Raw genomic sequence first — 17,655 nt, 5'->3', positions numbered from 1 at the left:
GTTTGATGATAATGAAAACATTCTGAAACTAATTAGTAAAAAAAAGGGAAGCCTACTTATCCATTACACAAGACCCTTTCTCTGTAGTGAAGAAAGCATGTTTCCAAGAGCTTAACATTAAATGTCAGATACCAGAAACTTTCAAAATTTCTACAATAAACTAAAGGAAATTTTTGGGCCGTCTCGCTCTTCATCAGGTGCGCTGAAAGCCATTGACAATAACACCATCTTACAGACAGTCAAGACATATCAAGACGCTTTAAGAACACTTCAGCCTACTTTGAAATCCAAGCTCAACTGCCGCCGAAGACTTCCTCCAACATTTGCCACAACATCTTCTGCAACTGTGGATGGCAGTCCAAACAACCTTCCACGAACTCACCAAAGCCCTCAAAAGTATGAAACCAAGAAAATATCCCAGACCACATAACATCCCTCTGGAACTTATTCAAAGTGGAGGACTACCTTTGAAGATCAGGATTTTATCTCTAATTCTAGTAATATGGTAAACACAGAAGGTGCTGACATTCCCTATCTGTTGTTTTCCTAGCCCTTTCTGAAACGATTGCAAAGAAATTGGAAATTTATTGAACATCGCCCTTGGTAAGTTATTCCCATCCCTAACTCCCCTTCCTATAAACAAATATTAGCCTCAATTTGTCCTCTTGAATTCCAACTTTATCTTTCCTACTTTTAAAGACACCACCCAAACTTATTTGTCTACTGATATCATTCCACGCCATCTCTCCACTGACAGCTTGGAACCACTTAGTTGAGCAACTTGTCTCCTTTCTCCCAAGTCTTCCCAGCCCAAACTTTGCAACATTTTTGTAACACTACTCTTTTGTCGGAAATCACCCAGAACAAATCGAGCTGCTTTTCTTTGGATCTTTTCCAGTTCTTGAATCAAGTAATCCTGATGAGGGTCCCATACACTGGAACTATATTCTAGGTGGGGTCTTACCAGAGACTTATATGCCCTCTCCTTTACATCCTTACTACAACCCCTAAATACCCTCAAAACCATCTGTACCCTTTATTTGCAATCACATTTATATGATTACCCCAATGAAGATCTTCCCCTACATTAGACCTACATACTTACAATGATCCCGAAAGGGAACTTTCACCCCATCAACGCAGTAATTAAAACTGAGAGGACTTTTCCTATTTGTCCACGTTTATCATCATACCATTGCCTACTGTCCATCTCACAACATTATTGAGGCCATTTTACAGTTGCTCACAATCTTGTAACTTATTCATTACTTTGTACAGAATAACATCATCTGCAAAAAGCCTTACCTCTGATTCCACTTCTTCACACATATCATATATATATATATATATATAAGCAAACATAAAGGTCCAAATAATACTGCCTTATGATGAATGAGTAGTACTGCAATTCCTGGACATTCTGTAAAATTATCGTTAATCAATATGCTGCTGCATTATAGAGTGCTTTCTATTGATTAACACTAGGTGGTATTGTCTTAAGACTTTATAAAACCAATCCAGTTGCTCTCGTTCTCACAGAACACCTCAGGATCAATTGCTCAACCATTTGGGACCAATTTATGGAGAAAAGCACCTTCAGAATACCACAAAGTCCAGAGCTTATCTTCTGATAAAAGTAACCTTGGTGAACTACTGATACACGGTTCTTCCTCAGATTGTACCCATTTCTGTCTCTTCCCACAACTATGCAAAACAAGTTATTTTTCATCACATGTGGCAATGTGATTCCAGACTGGTCACTAGGGAGGGAACTTAAATATGTCTTTTTTAGATATCAACTAACTGCTAAATGAGAACTCTGGTCTATTTATCTGTCACTGGTCCACTGGCAGGACAGCCCCAACATTATGTTTTTCTCGAGGAGGTTGAATTTTGGGCAGAATCCTACATGTGATTTACAATCATCTTACAGCAATTATATGCCTCACCGCGCAATAGCGATGGCTGTGTTAACTTCTCGAAGGAGTTAATGAAATATTTTTATATATCAATCAATCAATCAATCAATCAATCAATCAATCAATCAATCAATCAATCAATACTGATCTGCATTTAGGGCAGTCGCCCAGGTGGCAGATTCCCTATCTGTTGCTTTCCTAGCCTTTTCCTAAATGATTTCAAAGAAATTGGAAATTTATTGAACGTCTCCCTTGGTAAGTTATTCCAATCCCTAACTCCCCTTCCTTGCCCCAGTTTGTCCTCTTGAATTCCAACTTTATTTCATATTGTGATCTTTCCTACTTTTATAAACGCCATTCAAACTTATTCGTCTACTAATGTCATTCCACGCCAACTCTCCGCTGACAGCTCGGAACATACCACTTAGTCGAGCAGCTCTTCTTCTTTCTCTCAATTCTTCCCAACCCAAACAAGGCAACATTTTTGTAACGCTACTCTTTTGTCGGAAATCGCCCAGAACAAATCGAGCTGCTTTTCTTTGGATTTTTTCCAGTTCTTGAATCAGGTAATCCTGGTGAGGGTCCCATACACTGGAACCATACTCTTTTCTTGCAAGTTGCTTTACGTCGCACCGACACAGATAGGTCTTATGGCGACGATGGGACAGGGAAGGGCTAGGAGTGGGAAGGAAGCGGCCGTGGCCTTAATTAAGGTACAGCCCCAGCATTTGCCTAGTGTGAAAATGGGAAACCACGGAAAACCATCTTCAGGGCTGCCGATAGTGGGATTCGAACCTACTATCTCCCGGATGCAAGCTCACAGCCACGCGCCTCTACGCGCACGGCCAACTCGCCCGGTGAACCATACTCTAGTTGGGGTCTTACCAGAGACTTATATGCCCTCTCCTTTACATCCTTACTACAACCCCTAAACACCCTCATAACCATGTGCAGAGAACTGTACCCTTTATTTACAATCCCATTTATGTGATTACCCCAATGAAGATCTTTCCTTATATTAACACCTAGATACTTACAATGATCCCCAAAAGGAACTTTCACCCCATCAACGCAGTAATTAAAACTGAGAGGACTTTTCCTATTTGTGAAACTCACAACCTGACTTTTAACCCCGTTTATCATCATACCATTGCCTGCTGTCCATCTCACAACATTTTCGAGGTCACGCTGCAGTTGCTCACAATCTTGTAACTTATTTATCACTCTATAGAGAATAACATCATTCGCAAAAAGACTTACCTCCGATTCCACTCCTTTACTAATATCATTTATATATATATAAGAAAACATAAAGGTCCGATAATACTGCCTTGAGGAATTCCCCTCTTAATTATTACAGGGTCAGATAAAGCTTTACCTACCCTAATTCTCTGAGATCTATTTTCTAGAAATATAGCAACCCATTCAGTCACTCTTTTGTCTAGTCCAATTGCACTCATTTTTGCCAGTAGTCTCCCATGATCCACCCTATCAAATGCTTTAGACAGGTCAATCGCGATACAGTCCATTTGACCTCCAGAATCCAAGATATCTGCTATATCTTGCTGGAATCCTACAAGTTGAGCTTCAGTGGAAAAACCTTTCCTAAAACTGAATTGCCTTCTATCGAACCAGTTATTAATTTCGCAAACATGTCTAATATAATCAGAAAGAATGCCTTCCCAAAGCTTACATACAATGCATGTCAAACTTACTGGCCTGTAATTTTTAGCTTTATGTCTATCACCCTTTCCTTTACACACAGGGGCTACTATAGCAACTCTCCATTCATCTGGTATAGCTCCTCCGACCAAACAATAATCAAATAAGTACTTCAGATGTGGTACTATATCCCAACACATTGTCTTTAGTATATCCCCAGAAATCTGATCAATTCCAGCCGCTTTTCTAGTTTTCAACTTTTGTATCTTATTGTAAACGTCATTGTTATCATATGTAAATTTTATTACTTCTTTGGCTTTAGTCTCCTCCTCTATCTCGACATTTTCCTTGTAACCAACAATCTTTACATACTGCTGACTGAATACTTCTGCCTTTTGAAGATCCTCACATACACACTCCCCTTGTTCATTAATTATTCCTGGAATGTTCTTCTTGGAACCTGTTTCTGCCTTAAAATACCTATACATACCCTTCCATTTTTCACTAAAATTCGTATGACTGCCAATTATGCTTGCCATCATGTTATCCTTAGCTGCCTTCTTTGCTAGATTCAATTTTCTAGTAAGTTCCTTCAATTTCTCCTTACTTCCACAGCCATTTCTAACTCTATTTCTTTCCAGTCTGCACCTCCTTCTTAGTCTCTTTATTTCTCTATTATAATAAGGTGGGTCTTTACCATTCCTTACCACCCTTAATGGTACAAACCTGTTTTCGCATTCCTCAACAATTTCTTTAAACCCATCCCAGAGTCTGTTTACATTTTTATTTACCGTTTTCCACCGATCATAATTACTTTCTAGAAACTGCCTCATGCCTGCTTTATCAGCCATATGGTACTGCCTAACAGTCCTACTTTTAAGACCTTCCTTTCTATCACATTTATTTTTAACTACCACAAAAAAAGCTTCATAATCACTAATACCATCTATTACTTCAGTTTCCCTATAGAGCTCATCTGGTTTTATCAGCACCACATCCAGGTTATTTTTCCCTCTGGTTGGTTCCATCACTTTCTGAATCAGCTGTCCTTCCCATATTAACTTATTTGCCATTTGTTGGTCATGCTTCCTGTCGTTCGCATTTCCTTCCCAATTGACATCTGGCAAATTCAGATCTCCCGCTACAATCACATTTCTTTCCATGTCGTTTCCCACATAGCTGACTATCCTATCAAATAATTCCGAATCCGCGTCAGTGCTACCCTTTCCCGATCTGTACACTCCAAATATATCAAGTTGCCTATTATGTTTAGAAATGAGCCTTACACCTAGAATTTCATGTGTCTCATCTTTAACTTTTTCGTAGCTTACAAATTCTTCTTTCACCAGAATGAACACTCCCCCTCCCACCATTCCTATCCTATCTCTACGATACACACTCCAGTGCCGTGAGAAAATTTCTGCATCCATTATATCATTTCTCAGCCATGTTTCAACTCCTATTACAATATTACAATATCTGGTAAATTACTTAATGCTATTCCTTTCTTTACAATACTTCTACAGTTCAACACTAACAATTTTATGTCATCCCTACTTGATTTCCAGTTCCCTGTTCCCTTATCACCGCTCCCTAGGCCATCCCGTTTCCCTGAATGTACCTCCCTATTACCCTTCCAAACAAATTTCCTAACTTATACGTACCACTGCGGTTTAAATGAAGGCCATCTGAGCGCAGATCCCTATCTCCTACCCACCCATTAGGATCTAGAAATTTCACTCCCAGTTTCCCACATACCCACTCCATAGTCTCATTTAAATCCCCAATCACCCTCCAGTCAGTATCCCTTCTACACAGTATTCCACTAATAACAATCTCCGCTTTCTTAAACTTCACCCGTGCTGCATTTACCAGATCCCACACATCTCCAACTATGTTGGTACTTATATCAGCTTGCCTTACGTTGTTGGTACCAACGTGAAACACTACCACCTTCTCCTTCCCCTCCTCCCTCTCTTCTACTTTCCTCAACATCTGCCTCAACCTAATTCCTGGATAACACACTACCCTGGTACCCTTTCCTCCACACACTTTCCCCACGTGTCTAACGATGGAATCCCCCATGACCAGAGCCTCAACCCTACCCACCTCATTTGATCGCCTCCCCTCCTGGTCAGCCCTATCTTTCCTGAAAGCTGCAGAAGTTACTTCCTCCTCCCTTTTCTCCTTCCCATGACCCTGTTCCACCTGTCTTTTCCTATCCTCTACTCTACGTTTTCCTTTCCTACCTTGAAACACTGCTATCCACTTTCAGCAAGAAACAACCAAGTCTTTCTGCTTATGTTCCGCGCACTCATTGAACATCATGACATCTACCAGTAATATGGATAGAAAGTATAAATGTACCTTTTTGAGTGATTCAGGCATTACTGATGTGGTTGAGAATTCCGACAGTGATACTACATTTTTCTCGGATATTCCTGAAGAATTTAAGAGAAAACTGGTGGAAGAACTTTGTGCGAGGGTCATCAAAGCGAGGTCGTCAATCAACATGTGACACGTGTGAAAGGCTGAACGTGAAACCAAATTTCATTTATTCCAATGAAAAGAGGAAAACAAAGGACTGTGCATTGTGTTCAATTAAGAAAATCAAGGGTGGTCAATAGGAAACTGTACTTTTGTGCAACTTGTGAAGGAAAAAAAAAAAAAAAAAAAAAAAGACCTCGTCCGTATCCAGGCGTTTGTTCCATACTGTACCACATGAAAGTTGATTACAGGACTAAGGACTAAAGGTGTAGGTGTGAAACAAATTAGAAAAGCACAATCGATAGTAAAATCAGCCCTGTATATAAAGATGCAACCCCGTATTTAAAGCCCAATCTGGCAATTGTTCAAAATAAAATGAAAACTCAAGATGATTTATCATTTAAATATCAAATCTCAACAGGTCATCTGACGCTTGGCCCTCAAGTGAAAACCAGTTTGTTGTTATTTTAAAAGAACATTAAGGAGGTGGGGGCCGATCACAAAGCTTCTCCGCGTGCTTCTTGTTCAATAAAAAGAGACTCTGTAAATATTGATTTCATAACGACTGTGATAAATGAATGTTTGTATTAAAACGAGGGAGGGGTTTATTTATATTTAGTGCTTTGACACCACAGTAACACATCAAGGTTTTCGGCGATGCAAGGATGGGAAAGGGCTAGTATTTGAGAGATCGCGGCCGTGGAGTGAAAATAGAAAACCACGGAAGAGAGGGAAACATTTCTCGTCCAACATCCCTCAATGACACAATCTCGTGGAATGACACAGAATTAGCTGTACGAGATAAGTTAAAGGGCACGAATCTGATATCAAATCATTTCATATACAACCACTCCTGCGGTTATAAGGCTATAATGGTAACCTAGACAACTGCAAGAAAACATCCGTGTTTAAATCAGCAGATATAAAATATTTCCACTCAAAATAGAACAGAACCCAGATTAAACCTAGATCTTAAATATAGGATCAACATGAAACAAATAATGGGCAAAATCATACTAGTAAGCTTATGCAGTAACAGATCAGCCATAGCAAGAAATGATAGGTTAACTGCTGTCCTAGCCGTCAAAAAGGACACAATTCCCACCTGTGCTATCTGTGTAATTTTTAGGGGGGACTGCTTCACTTCTTCAATTTTATCCTTCAACTTCTTAAACATTGTCGACAGCCAGTTATTTCAAAACCATATCCAAAATATACCTTTGACAACCAACATCCTTAACCATTCACACTCGTATGTCATCAATTTTTACACATACTGCCAACTTTACCATTTAACATAAAGATAAACTATGTTCTGTTCGTGAAGTTGATTTGGGCTCGTTATTTCACCCAGACACAATACTGTATTATATTTGTACTAGTTCTACACACGCACACAATTTCAATAAAGTAGTACACCAATGCAGTTGACAATGTTTTCTGAGTACGAAGTACTTGAAGATTGAGGGAAGTAGACCATGCAGCAGACTCACAATATGGGTTCAAAGCACTTCAAAGTAGTTCAGGAAAAGACGTATCACCTAGACAATTGAGAGTGAGGAAATACGTATACAAGACTAGGAGATATAGGAAAAGCACAGGGACACAAGGTATACTAATCTTCACGCTAGAGTGGCCGTCTCAGCGACTTCTACAAAACATACACACCGGGCCAACATATAAGGGACAAGCAGGAGAGGGCAGGGGAACGACGGAGGGGTGGAGATATGTGAGAGTGTAGGACTTTGGACAGATGGAAAGAAATATCTGAGCAACGTATATGGGGGGATGTAGAGGGGGAAAAGTGTCAGTGAAATCGTAAACAAAAGATGAAGAGGGGCGACAGTGTGTTGATATGAAAATGTACACGCGATCGGTGGAGGGGGAGATGAGAATAAACGGTAGCTATGTGTCTTGTTTGAAGAGGAAGCGTTAGGGAGGGCGGGAGGCAAATGAGAATATGATGAAATATGTAAGTAGTGTCAATGTATTGTGGGAAAGTGGGGTTAGAGTTGTAAATTAGAGTGATCTAAGAACTGATTTAAGATACGTATGATTGTGGGAGAGGGCTTGTAGACGAGACATGCAATTGACGAGGGGAGTGGATAATTGTATTGTATTAAGTTGGAGTACAGGCAGCGGCGAGGAGAGGTGTACAATGGGCATTGAAAAAAGAGATGATTGATATCAGCATCTACAGATCCACAATGGCATAGGGGATGCGGTTGTAAGCGAAATCGAAATTTATAGAGAGGTGTAAGGGAATGATTAAAGCGAAGACGTATGATATTGATGATATGACGACGAGTGTAGGTGGCGTGTTGATACCAGAAAGTAGTAGGTAGTATGGGTTGGAGACTATGATAGAATTTGCCCTTCTGACATGCAGATGGTGTCCATGTCTCTTGCCATAGTTGTCGTTGTTGTGATTTGAGGAGAGATATGAAATCTGTGGCTGGAACAGAAAATGTAGCTGGGGTTGTAGATAAGAGGGAAGCCTCTTTCGCTAAGCGATCGGCTCGTTCATTGCCTGGTATGTTCTTATGTGCAGGTATCCAAATGAGGGTTATTTGGATACCTGATTGGTGTAAATTGAAGAGGATGTGTTTGACATTATAAACATACCAGTTCAGCGTAAACTTGTTAGATTTTAGTGTTTGGAGCACGGAGAGAGAGTCAGTGAATATATTAGCAGATTGTATGGATGAATGTTTGATGTACAGTAATGTTTGTCGTATGGCAAGGAGTTCAGCCGAAAAAATAGAAAAGTGGGACGATAAGTGAAACAATTCAGCATACTGAGTCTGTTCGTAATAAAAAGCAGCGCCGACACCACAAGAATTTTTTGATCAATCAGTATAAAAATTGGGACAGGAAAGATAAATTAGAGCCATAGCCAACTACATTTAAGAGCCAAAAATTGTAAGTTTGGCAACGTGCAACAGTCAAGGTGAAAGCGCGAGACAGCGCGAGAGCTACCCGTATATGATGACGTGAAGTGAAGTTCGTCTTGTGTTTTGTTTTACGGTATTTTTTCACGGATATGTTCAAGTATATATAACAAGATAAGTGATTGAATAATAATGTAAAAGCGCAGCAGGGATGAGTAATTTCGACGGTAGAGCTGGCTTCTGAGCCCAACTCAGTCCGGTGGTATTTGAAGATGCTAAAATACGTCAGCCTCGTGTCGGTGGGTTTACTGGTACGTTAAAGAACTCCTGCGGGACAAAATTACGGCAACTTGGCGTCTCCCAAAAACCGTAAAAGTAGCTAATTGGACGTTAAATCAATTACATTAGTATTTGTGAACGCGCAGACTCAATTTGGGTCAATAATAAAACGTTACATGTATTTGCAGATGCACAGAATATGTTTTGTTCCCATGTATCGTAGCAACTATAGCATAAAAAAGAAGGTTTTGTTACCTCATTTAGATTTCCTTCAGACGAGGAATTAAAAAATGGGGTTGTCACTTTAAAAGGGGATAATTGGGAACCTGGGAAGAATTCAGTCATGTGCATAAAACATTTCACACACGAAAGTTTTTCAACAGGGGATAAAATTTGTGATAGTAAAGGCAACGTAACTATACTACCACCTCAACCTAATTAGCTTCTTCCTGATGCATGTCGAATTATTTTTTGAAATTTGCCAAAATATTTGTCATATCCTGAAAGTAGGAGACTGAAAATTGGAGAGTAGGGAAAACTAGAAGATGGATGATTTGCCACATGTAAGCCATTTACTCAAAATTAACCAAGATATGCATGTCACTGTGTATGTTAATAGTAATCAGGTGTCTGTAAAAGAAATGACATGTTTAGCTGATATAAGAGCCACTCCTTATAGTGTTAGTGTTGAGTGTGTACAAAGAAATGTATTAAAAATGCCCGACAAGCCTATAGAGTACCGTTAGGTAATTAGTTAAAGCACAGTCTCTTTGTTTTACCTTATACTTTTAAGGGAACAATTCGAACTTCGCAATGAAGGGAAGAAGGGTTACTCAAAAAGTTTCATTTGGAACTGTGAAAGCAAACTATTTACTGTTAGGGAAGATTCAAAGTGATAACTTAGAAAGAAGTACCGATAGCTTAGTGGTTGTAACTATAATGTTACTACAGTTCAAGTCCTAGAAAGTTACCCCTATTTTGAAGAACTTCAGAGAGGTGGGTTACTGGTGCTATCAGATTGTGTTGTGGATGTGTCTGCAAAACAGTTACAGGAACATTTACTTTGTTGGTACCTGAAGAGTGAAGACTAGGTACCTGGATTGTGAAAATCAAAAATAATTTCTCCTCTCTCTATTCAGAGCTGCTTTAGGAAGAGATGAAAATTAATAGTTCTGGTTTGAACGCTCTCATTGTGGGCGTGCCAATAATAGTCTGATATATTGTTTATTGTCTACATTTTCCAATGTCGTGTTAAATAATATTATAAAAAGCAGATGAAGAACACGAGTTATGTCAGCAGTGAGGGTAAAAACATTAAATGGAGGAAGCTGTCAACTTTCCACAATAATTGAGCTTATGAGTAGGGACTACTGTTCTTAAAGTGTTTTGCTTTTTTAATATAAAATGTGTATGTCTCCGTCTATATCACCCAAACAAAGTTAGTTTTGTCATAAAATTCTGTAGCAATTTCTATCCAGAATCGTTAATTGAATTCAGGAAAGCAGATTGGTTTGACAAGCTGCAAAATAGCTTAACATACATGATAAATGATGAAAGAGACCGAAGGCTGGCTTATCCTAAATTGAATCTGCAAGTCAGTCATCGTTGTATCTGAAGTCAAATATCTGTCACAAAAAATTAACCAATTAAAATAGGCTATTGATAATAACATTAAGGAAATGAACAAATGACTTATGAAAGGCTTTTACTATTTTGTAAAATTTAATTGAAATTTAATTAAACATTATGCTATGAGCCTAACAAATACCTATATTTAAACATTTATGGAGTTACAATGCGTGTTTTTCTTTCCAGTGACAATCGCACAGAAAAAATGGAAATCTATCCGTACTTGCGACACATGAGAACTTCAAAATAAGAAATATGTAAAAAGTGGTTCTAAATCTGTTAAAAATACGTATATCTTGATCAGCTGCGCTTCTTGGAAATCGTGACCAAGAAAACGACAATCAGTATGGAAGAAGACGACAGTAATGATGACCCAGTGGACACTAGCACAGAAGCAGAACCTGACACGTGTGAGAAACCATCAGTCTTTGAAAAGCTAAAATTAAAACAAGAAAGAGGTGTAAAAATGAAGACGATGAACTCATTGCACTGCTCAAAAAACAATTGCGGTGGAAGACCATTCTTAAGAAGGAAAAGGTGAAGACAGCTGTAGCATATACTGAGGGCTACCAAGGCTATCAGTGAAGCTCAAACCTCAAATGAGAGCGATGGAAATCTAAAGCACATTCTAATGTAAGCAGTTGACACATTGTTCCATTTACAGAACTTGAAAACAATGAGAAAAACGCCACAGGTATTTCTAAGAACAAGACTTCGGAGACTGATATTGCAGCCCAGACTCTCGTTCCTATCCCCTCGACTTACCGTACGCGGCTTCCCGCTGTATGTCTGATGGGCGCGGGGACCGGGAAGGATAGATGTGCTAGGCTTCGGTCCGTCAGATCGCCACTGCTAACTATCAACCATACATTACTCATCGTATATACCTCCTCACTTCATCCTTCTGACTTAATTATATAGATAAGAGTGCTGGTGTTCAACTTCCGTTTACTTCTACATCCTCGCAGGAAGATACTGGAGGGCTGCTGTTATAGGAGTAATATAGTTCTATTTTTATAGGTAGATCTGCTAAAATGAAATGCAGTCTTTCAGGTTTAGTGTTTTATCTTTTGTTGGTTGGAATCGAACCCATGATCATGGGTCGGAAACCACAACTGATCTCCTGAGGAAGCCAATTAACCAGTGAACAATGGGTACGACCGCTGTGAAATTCAACATTTTTATTTAACGATATTGTTATTATTATTATTATTATTATTATTATTATTATTATTATTATTATTATTATTATTATTATTATTATTGTTCCGAGGTATCTGTGGAACAGCAGAGGTGAAAGAAGGTGCGGGGGTGAACGGGTCTCAAACTACGAAATTAAAGTTAATTTAAAATTTAACAAGGTTATATTTTCTTTTCAAAATTCCGAAATAACAAGAATGGCAGGTACAGAGTAGCAAGGCAACAAAAGTACAATTACAGTATTTACAGGATTTGGGCTTCGAGCCCCGAACTCACAATTCTTGAGCAATGAGCCCAGTTTTACCCCAACACAAGTTTCAACAAAGGGGCAGAAAACCCCATTCATGCCCAGGAGCACTTGCTCCAAATTACACAGTAAAGCCTCCTTGAGGCGCGCAGAAAAAAAAATTTTCAAGAAAGGGCAACTCGCTCTCAAAATCTAAGCCTGTCAAAGGCCACACCAAATTCCACCTTCAAGCTGTCCTCTAAGGACATAAACACAGGGGTAAAATACCCAACCTACTGAGGCCTATTAAGTGAGAAAAGGTTAATTACATGGCCTCTAAAATACCAACTTGAGAGGAGGCGATCTGCACTCCTAATACATTTGTTTAAAACCTATTTGGCACTAGGCCGTTAATGCAAGGGCTAATCCCATACTAAAGAGGTGACTTTAGAAGGAAACAATTTACATTACGTTAAGGAAGAAACGGTTGTGAAAAATAAGTTCACCTCAATGCAATATGAGTGGGAGCTCGAAAGGGTTAAGCACTCTCTATTCCAATATGTAGCTTAAAAGAGAATAGATACTAAGTGTCTTTACCTTTTAGGGAAAAGTTACATGGTGGAAAAGCTTCGGACCTGCCCCGAGAGTTAAACTGCTGAGCTAGCAAGAAAAGAAGTTATTAAACGGCCATTACCTTGTGGGTGAACTGCTGCCCGAAGAAAGAGGCGCTTCCCGCCCCCTGCTACGTACTTTACACACTGAAAGATGTTACAGAAGTGGCGCAGAGACCCGAAAATCAGCAGTTTATATACTCTCGTGGAAAGTTCGAGGCGTTTCAGGAATGAAAACACCCGCCCACAAAAACTTTATTGGCTAGGGTTAAGCAGCATATCCCCGTTGAGGAAGATACACCTGATTGGTCATAAATTAATTAAAGAAATTCGGGATTGGCTAGATTCAAAACAAGGGGAAAGAAAGGGTTATACAGCCAACTTAAACAATAACAGAAAGAAATTTAACAAGGAACAAACTTTTGAAATAAAAATTTCTCCAAAAAAACCGTTCTTTCACTTCGCACTAGGGTGCACCATTGTAGTTCTTCAGTAGTGTCCTCTAGAAGAGAAAGTTCATACTTCTTACTACAGGTAAAACAAAAATACATCGAAAACGACCCAGTTCAGAAACTTCAAAATTTCCAAGTAGTGACATCTTCTGAGAAACTTGAAAATTAACACATTAGATAAGGTTCAGACTTCCTCCAGTAGGGGAGTTTCAACTGGCGCAAAGTTTGAATTAGCGGCGTGGAGGTGTACCGCCCGGTACAGACCTCCCCCCCCCAAAAGTCCCTCCAGGGGTGACACATGAAATTTGTTTGAAAACAAGGTCCAAGTTATGATGTTGATATGGAAGTTAATTGCAGAACTCTTTATCAACAAATTTTCTTAGAATAATTAGATCCAGTTTCAAGTTTCTTGTAGTAACTGTTAAAGTAATGTCTTTATGTTTGTAGAAGTTGAATTCAGAAGGAAAAACTTTAAATTCTTGAAAGAGAAGAAAATTTCCTAAGTCCACCAAATATTGCGTTAAAATCCAAAAGGGTAATAATTGTTGATGTGAAACATCCATGCAACTGACTAAATATGTCAGCTGTCGATGACTTTGACGGCCAGGCCAGCCGCCGCTGCTTGAGTCCAGAGGAGGCCGCTCGGACCCCTCAAGTACCCTGAGATACCGCTCGCCCGCACTGTGAGAGGAGTAGTGGAGTTGAAGCACGCCGCACCCGCGGCGAACAAGCAGGTCGCGGGCCAGTTACAGGTTGTGCGCCGCACATTAGCCTTGGCCGGGAGGAGGACTCCGGCTCGTCGTACACAGGTTGGCCTCACTGCGGAAGGGCGGGCCCGTACCCTGCCTCAGGAGTGGTACGGCGCCGCGCTGCTGCGGGGGCACTGAAACATTAAAGCTCGGCGGCAGAATTTTGTTGGACCATCATCATTTTTTTTAGGGCACAGGCATTGTGGAGAGGTTGAGGGGCCAGCGGCGTGAAGATATTCATGGCATATATAAGCCACTGTGTGTTGTGGAGCAGGAGACGGGAGCGTGGTAATGGCCGTGGCAAGGACAGGATGGCAGTTTAACTGTGCGGGGAAGGTTTACAATAAATAATTACGCACAAAGGAAACAGATTCCAAGAGCAGAAGGCCTTAAAAGTGAAACCCCTCAGAAAAAAAATATAACCTTCCTATTTCTTTCAAAATTATATGAAGCAAGTTAACACAGAAATTACACCGGTTTCACCTGTGACAGGTGAACCCTAAATATCCTCTCGGAGGCTGGATTGCTTAACAATAAGGTAACGGGAGTAAGGAAATCGAGAATGATACACGGCCCATGAAATCTGGGGGCAAGCTTGCCCGCGGGGACAAAATTCTTGACCATCACCTGGTCACCTACCTTCAAATGGGTGGGTCTCCGTCCACGATCGTATCGTTCCCTAACCTTTTCATGAGACACTTTAAGGTTGGCTTTAGCCTTCTTCCAAAGATCTTTAATGTTATCGGGATCTATTGTCTCAGGTAGAATGTCACTCAGAGACCAGAGGTTAGAGAGCGGCGTGTTGGGAACAAACTTGAACATCAGCGAAGCTGGCGTAAACTTATGAGATTCATGAACCGTCGAGTTCAAAGCAAAAGCTAACCAATGCAGGGACGTGTCCCACCTAGAATGATCTTCATGATGATAGGCAATAAGCGCGGACCTGAGATTACGATTAACCCGTTCAGCCAGAGATGGTTGAGGGTAATAAGCAGAAGTTGTCACATGAGAGATGGACAGGTCAAAGCAGAATTTACGAAATAAATTAGATGTGAAAGCCTTAGCATTGTCAGACACAATATATTGACACGGACCAAAAGAAGCAAAGGTTGAATTTAGACAAGTAATGGTGGACTGAGCGGTAGCCAGCTTAGTCGGAAATAACCAGGAAAATCTTGTAAAACCATCTACACATACAAACATGAACTTGTTGGAATTTCCCTTCGACTGGGGGAAGGGTCCTACATAATCAATATACAGGCGTTCCATGGGGCGCGACGCTTGATGAGAAGACAACAGGCCTACCTTGGTGGACATGGTGGGTTTACTAAGCAAGCAGGATTTACAAGCTTTTACTAGTTCACGGATTTCACCGTCCATACCTTTCCAGATGAACCATTCACGAATCTTTTCACGAGTTTTAAAGATTCCAAGATGCCCCCCTAATGGGGTCTCATGATAGTACTTAAATATCATAGGTACAAGAACAGCTGGGACGACAACCTTCATCATCTTATCATGCCTCGATGGGCAACATAAAACACCATTCCTCAAAACATAAGGGACGACATGTTCCCCAGAAGAAAGGGTTTTCATTATCGGAGCCAGCGTCGGATCTTCACGTTGGTATTTCTCGATATCCCTAAAGAGCATGGGAGCATCTGTTAAGATGGCATTAACATCAAATAGTATGGACTCGGGAGGTGATGAACTGTCGACCGGTTCATGGGTCTCAACGTCGTTGGAAAACATACGGCTGAGTCCATCAGCAACAACATTTTCGGTACCTCTGATATGCCTGACATCGAATTGGAAGGCCGAAATACGGATGGCCCAACGGGCTATACGACCAGTACGACGCGGCCTACCTAAGACCCAGCTTAAGGCTTCATTATCTGTCTCCATGTCGAATTTGACATGTTCCAGATAGAGACGGAACTTTCCTAAGGCAAATAAGACTGCCAACCCTTCGAGCTCATAGATAGAATACTTGGCTTCTTGAGCCGATAGAGTCCTAGATGCATAGGCGATGGGTCGCCTCCCTAGTTCAGTCTCTTGAAGAAGGACTGCAGCTACCGCCAACGACGACGCGTCGGTTTGGACGATGAATTTCTTTTAGAAATTAGGCATAGCAAGGACAGGGGCATTACAGAGAGCTAATTTAAGATCTTCAAAAGCGGCTTGTTGAGAAGGTCCCCACTCGAATTTGATGCCTTTCCTACGAAGAAGGTTTAAGGGCGCCGCTCTATTAGCAAAGTTAGGAATAAACTTCCTGAAGAAATTCACCATGCCAATGAACCTGGCGATACCTTTGATGTCCTTGGGAGGTTTAAAATCACGGATGGCCTGTGTTCTAGAATGATCTACTGCAACAACATCAGGTGACACAATATGCCCTAGGAGTGACATAGAGGGCTTAGCAAAGGCAACCATGGACAACTTGACAGTTAACCCAGCCTTGCGAAGGCGATTGAGAACTTCTCGCAGACGATCTAGATGTTCTTCAAAGGTCTCCGAAAATACGACGACATCATCCAGGTAGTGATACAAGTACTCAAATTTGATGTCGGAGAAGACCCTATCTAGCAGTCTAGTGAGTACAGCTGCTCTCGTGGGGAGCCCGAAAGGCACGCGGTTGTATTCGTACAAATTCCAATCCGTGGCAAACGCGGTAAGGTGTTTAGACTCTTCCGCTAGGGGAATTTGATTATAGGCCTGATCCAGGTCCAAGATAGTAAAGAACTTGACCTTACAAAACCATGAAAAGCAAGAATGAAGGTCAGGAAGGGGCACAGATTGTAAAACCACCTTCCGATTGAGAGCCCTATAATCAATGACAGGCCTGAAGCCACCTTGGGGTTTCGGGACTAGAAAAATAGGTGAAGAATACGCCGACTTAGAGGGTCGAATAATACAATCCTTCAACATCTGATCGATGATTTCTTTCAGAGCCTTCATTTTAGGTGGAGATAGCCTATATGGTGGAAAACGGACAGGAATCGAATCCGTGACCTCAATTTTGTATTCAATAAGGTCAGTAACACCAAGAGTATCCGAGAACACCTCTGGAAACGACTGACACAGCTTACGAATACTATCAGCCTGCTCCTCAGGTAGATGTCTAAGGTCTAACAACATCTCATCCTGGGTAGGCGAAATAGATGAACATGATGCAGAATTACATTTCAATAATGGAATTTTACAATTAGACGCAAATCTGAAATTGCACGACCTACTCTGAAGATCGAGCACAAGACCGGTGTGAGAAATGAAGTCAGCTCCCAATATAATGGGGCAAGACAAGTGCTTGGCCACAAACAATTTAATTTTCCATGTAAATTTAAAAATGCGGATTTTGACATTTACAGAACCTAGAATTTCTAATGGAGATGAATTAGCCGAAACATATTGAACAGGAGATGAGCCATAGTCAGGTAGTTTACAAACAGATTTCAATTTTGAATACCATTCAGCCGAAATAATAGAACAAACACTGCCTGAATCTAATAGAGCAGTTACAGGTTCATTATTTAGCTCAATTTTAAGAAAA

At 40.5% G+C, this 17,655-nt stretch overlaps 1 protein-coding gene across 1 annotated transcript in view; it reads right to left on the bottom strand.

Annotated features, from left to right (window-relative positions):
• The window catches only part of Golgin245 (Golgin-245), a 374,519-nt gene extending 366,763 nt beyond the window's left edge, over nt 1-7,756 (bottom strand). The window contains exon 1 of the mRNA XM_068226026.1: nt 7,174-7,756. Coding sequence (XP_068082127.1) covers nt 7,174-7,245 — 72 coding nt within the window. The 5' untranslated portion in view covers nt 7,246-7,756. The remainder of the gene's footprint in view (nt 1-7,173) is intronic.
• Nucleotides 7,757-17,655: the final 9,899 nt, after the last annotated feature.

This window comes from Anabrus simplex, chromosome 2 (genome assembly GCF_040414725.1).
Source record: "Anabrus simplex isolate iqAnaSimp1 chromosome 2, ASM4041472v1, whole genome shotgun sequence".
Lineage (NCBI taxonomy): Eukaryota > Metazoa > Arthropoda > Insecta > Orthoptera > Tettigoniidae > Anabrus > Anabrus simplex.
The sequence above is the reverse complement of the archived record's forward strand: the minus strand, read 5'-3'. Positions and strand labels throughout refer to the sequence as shown.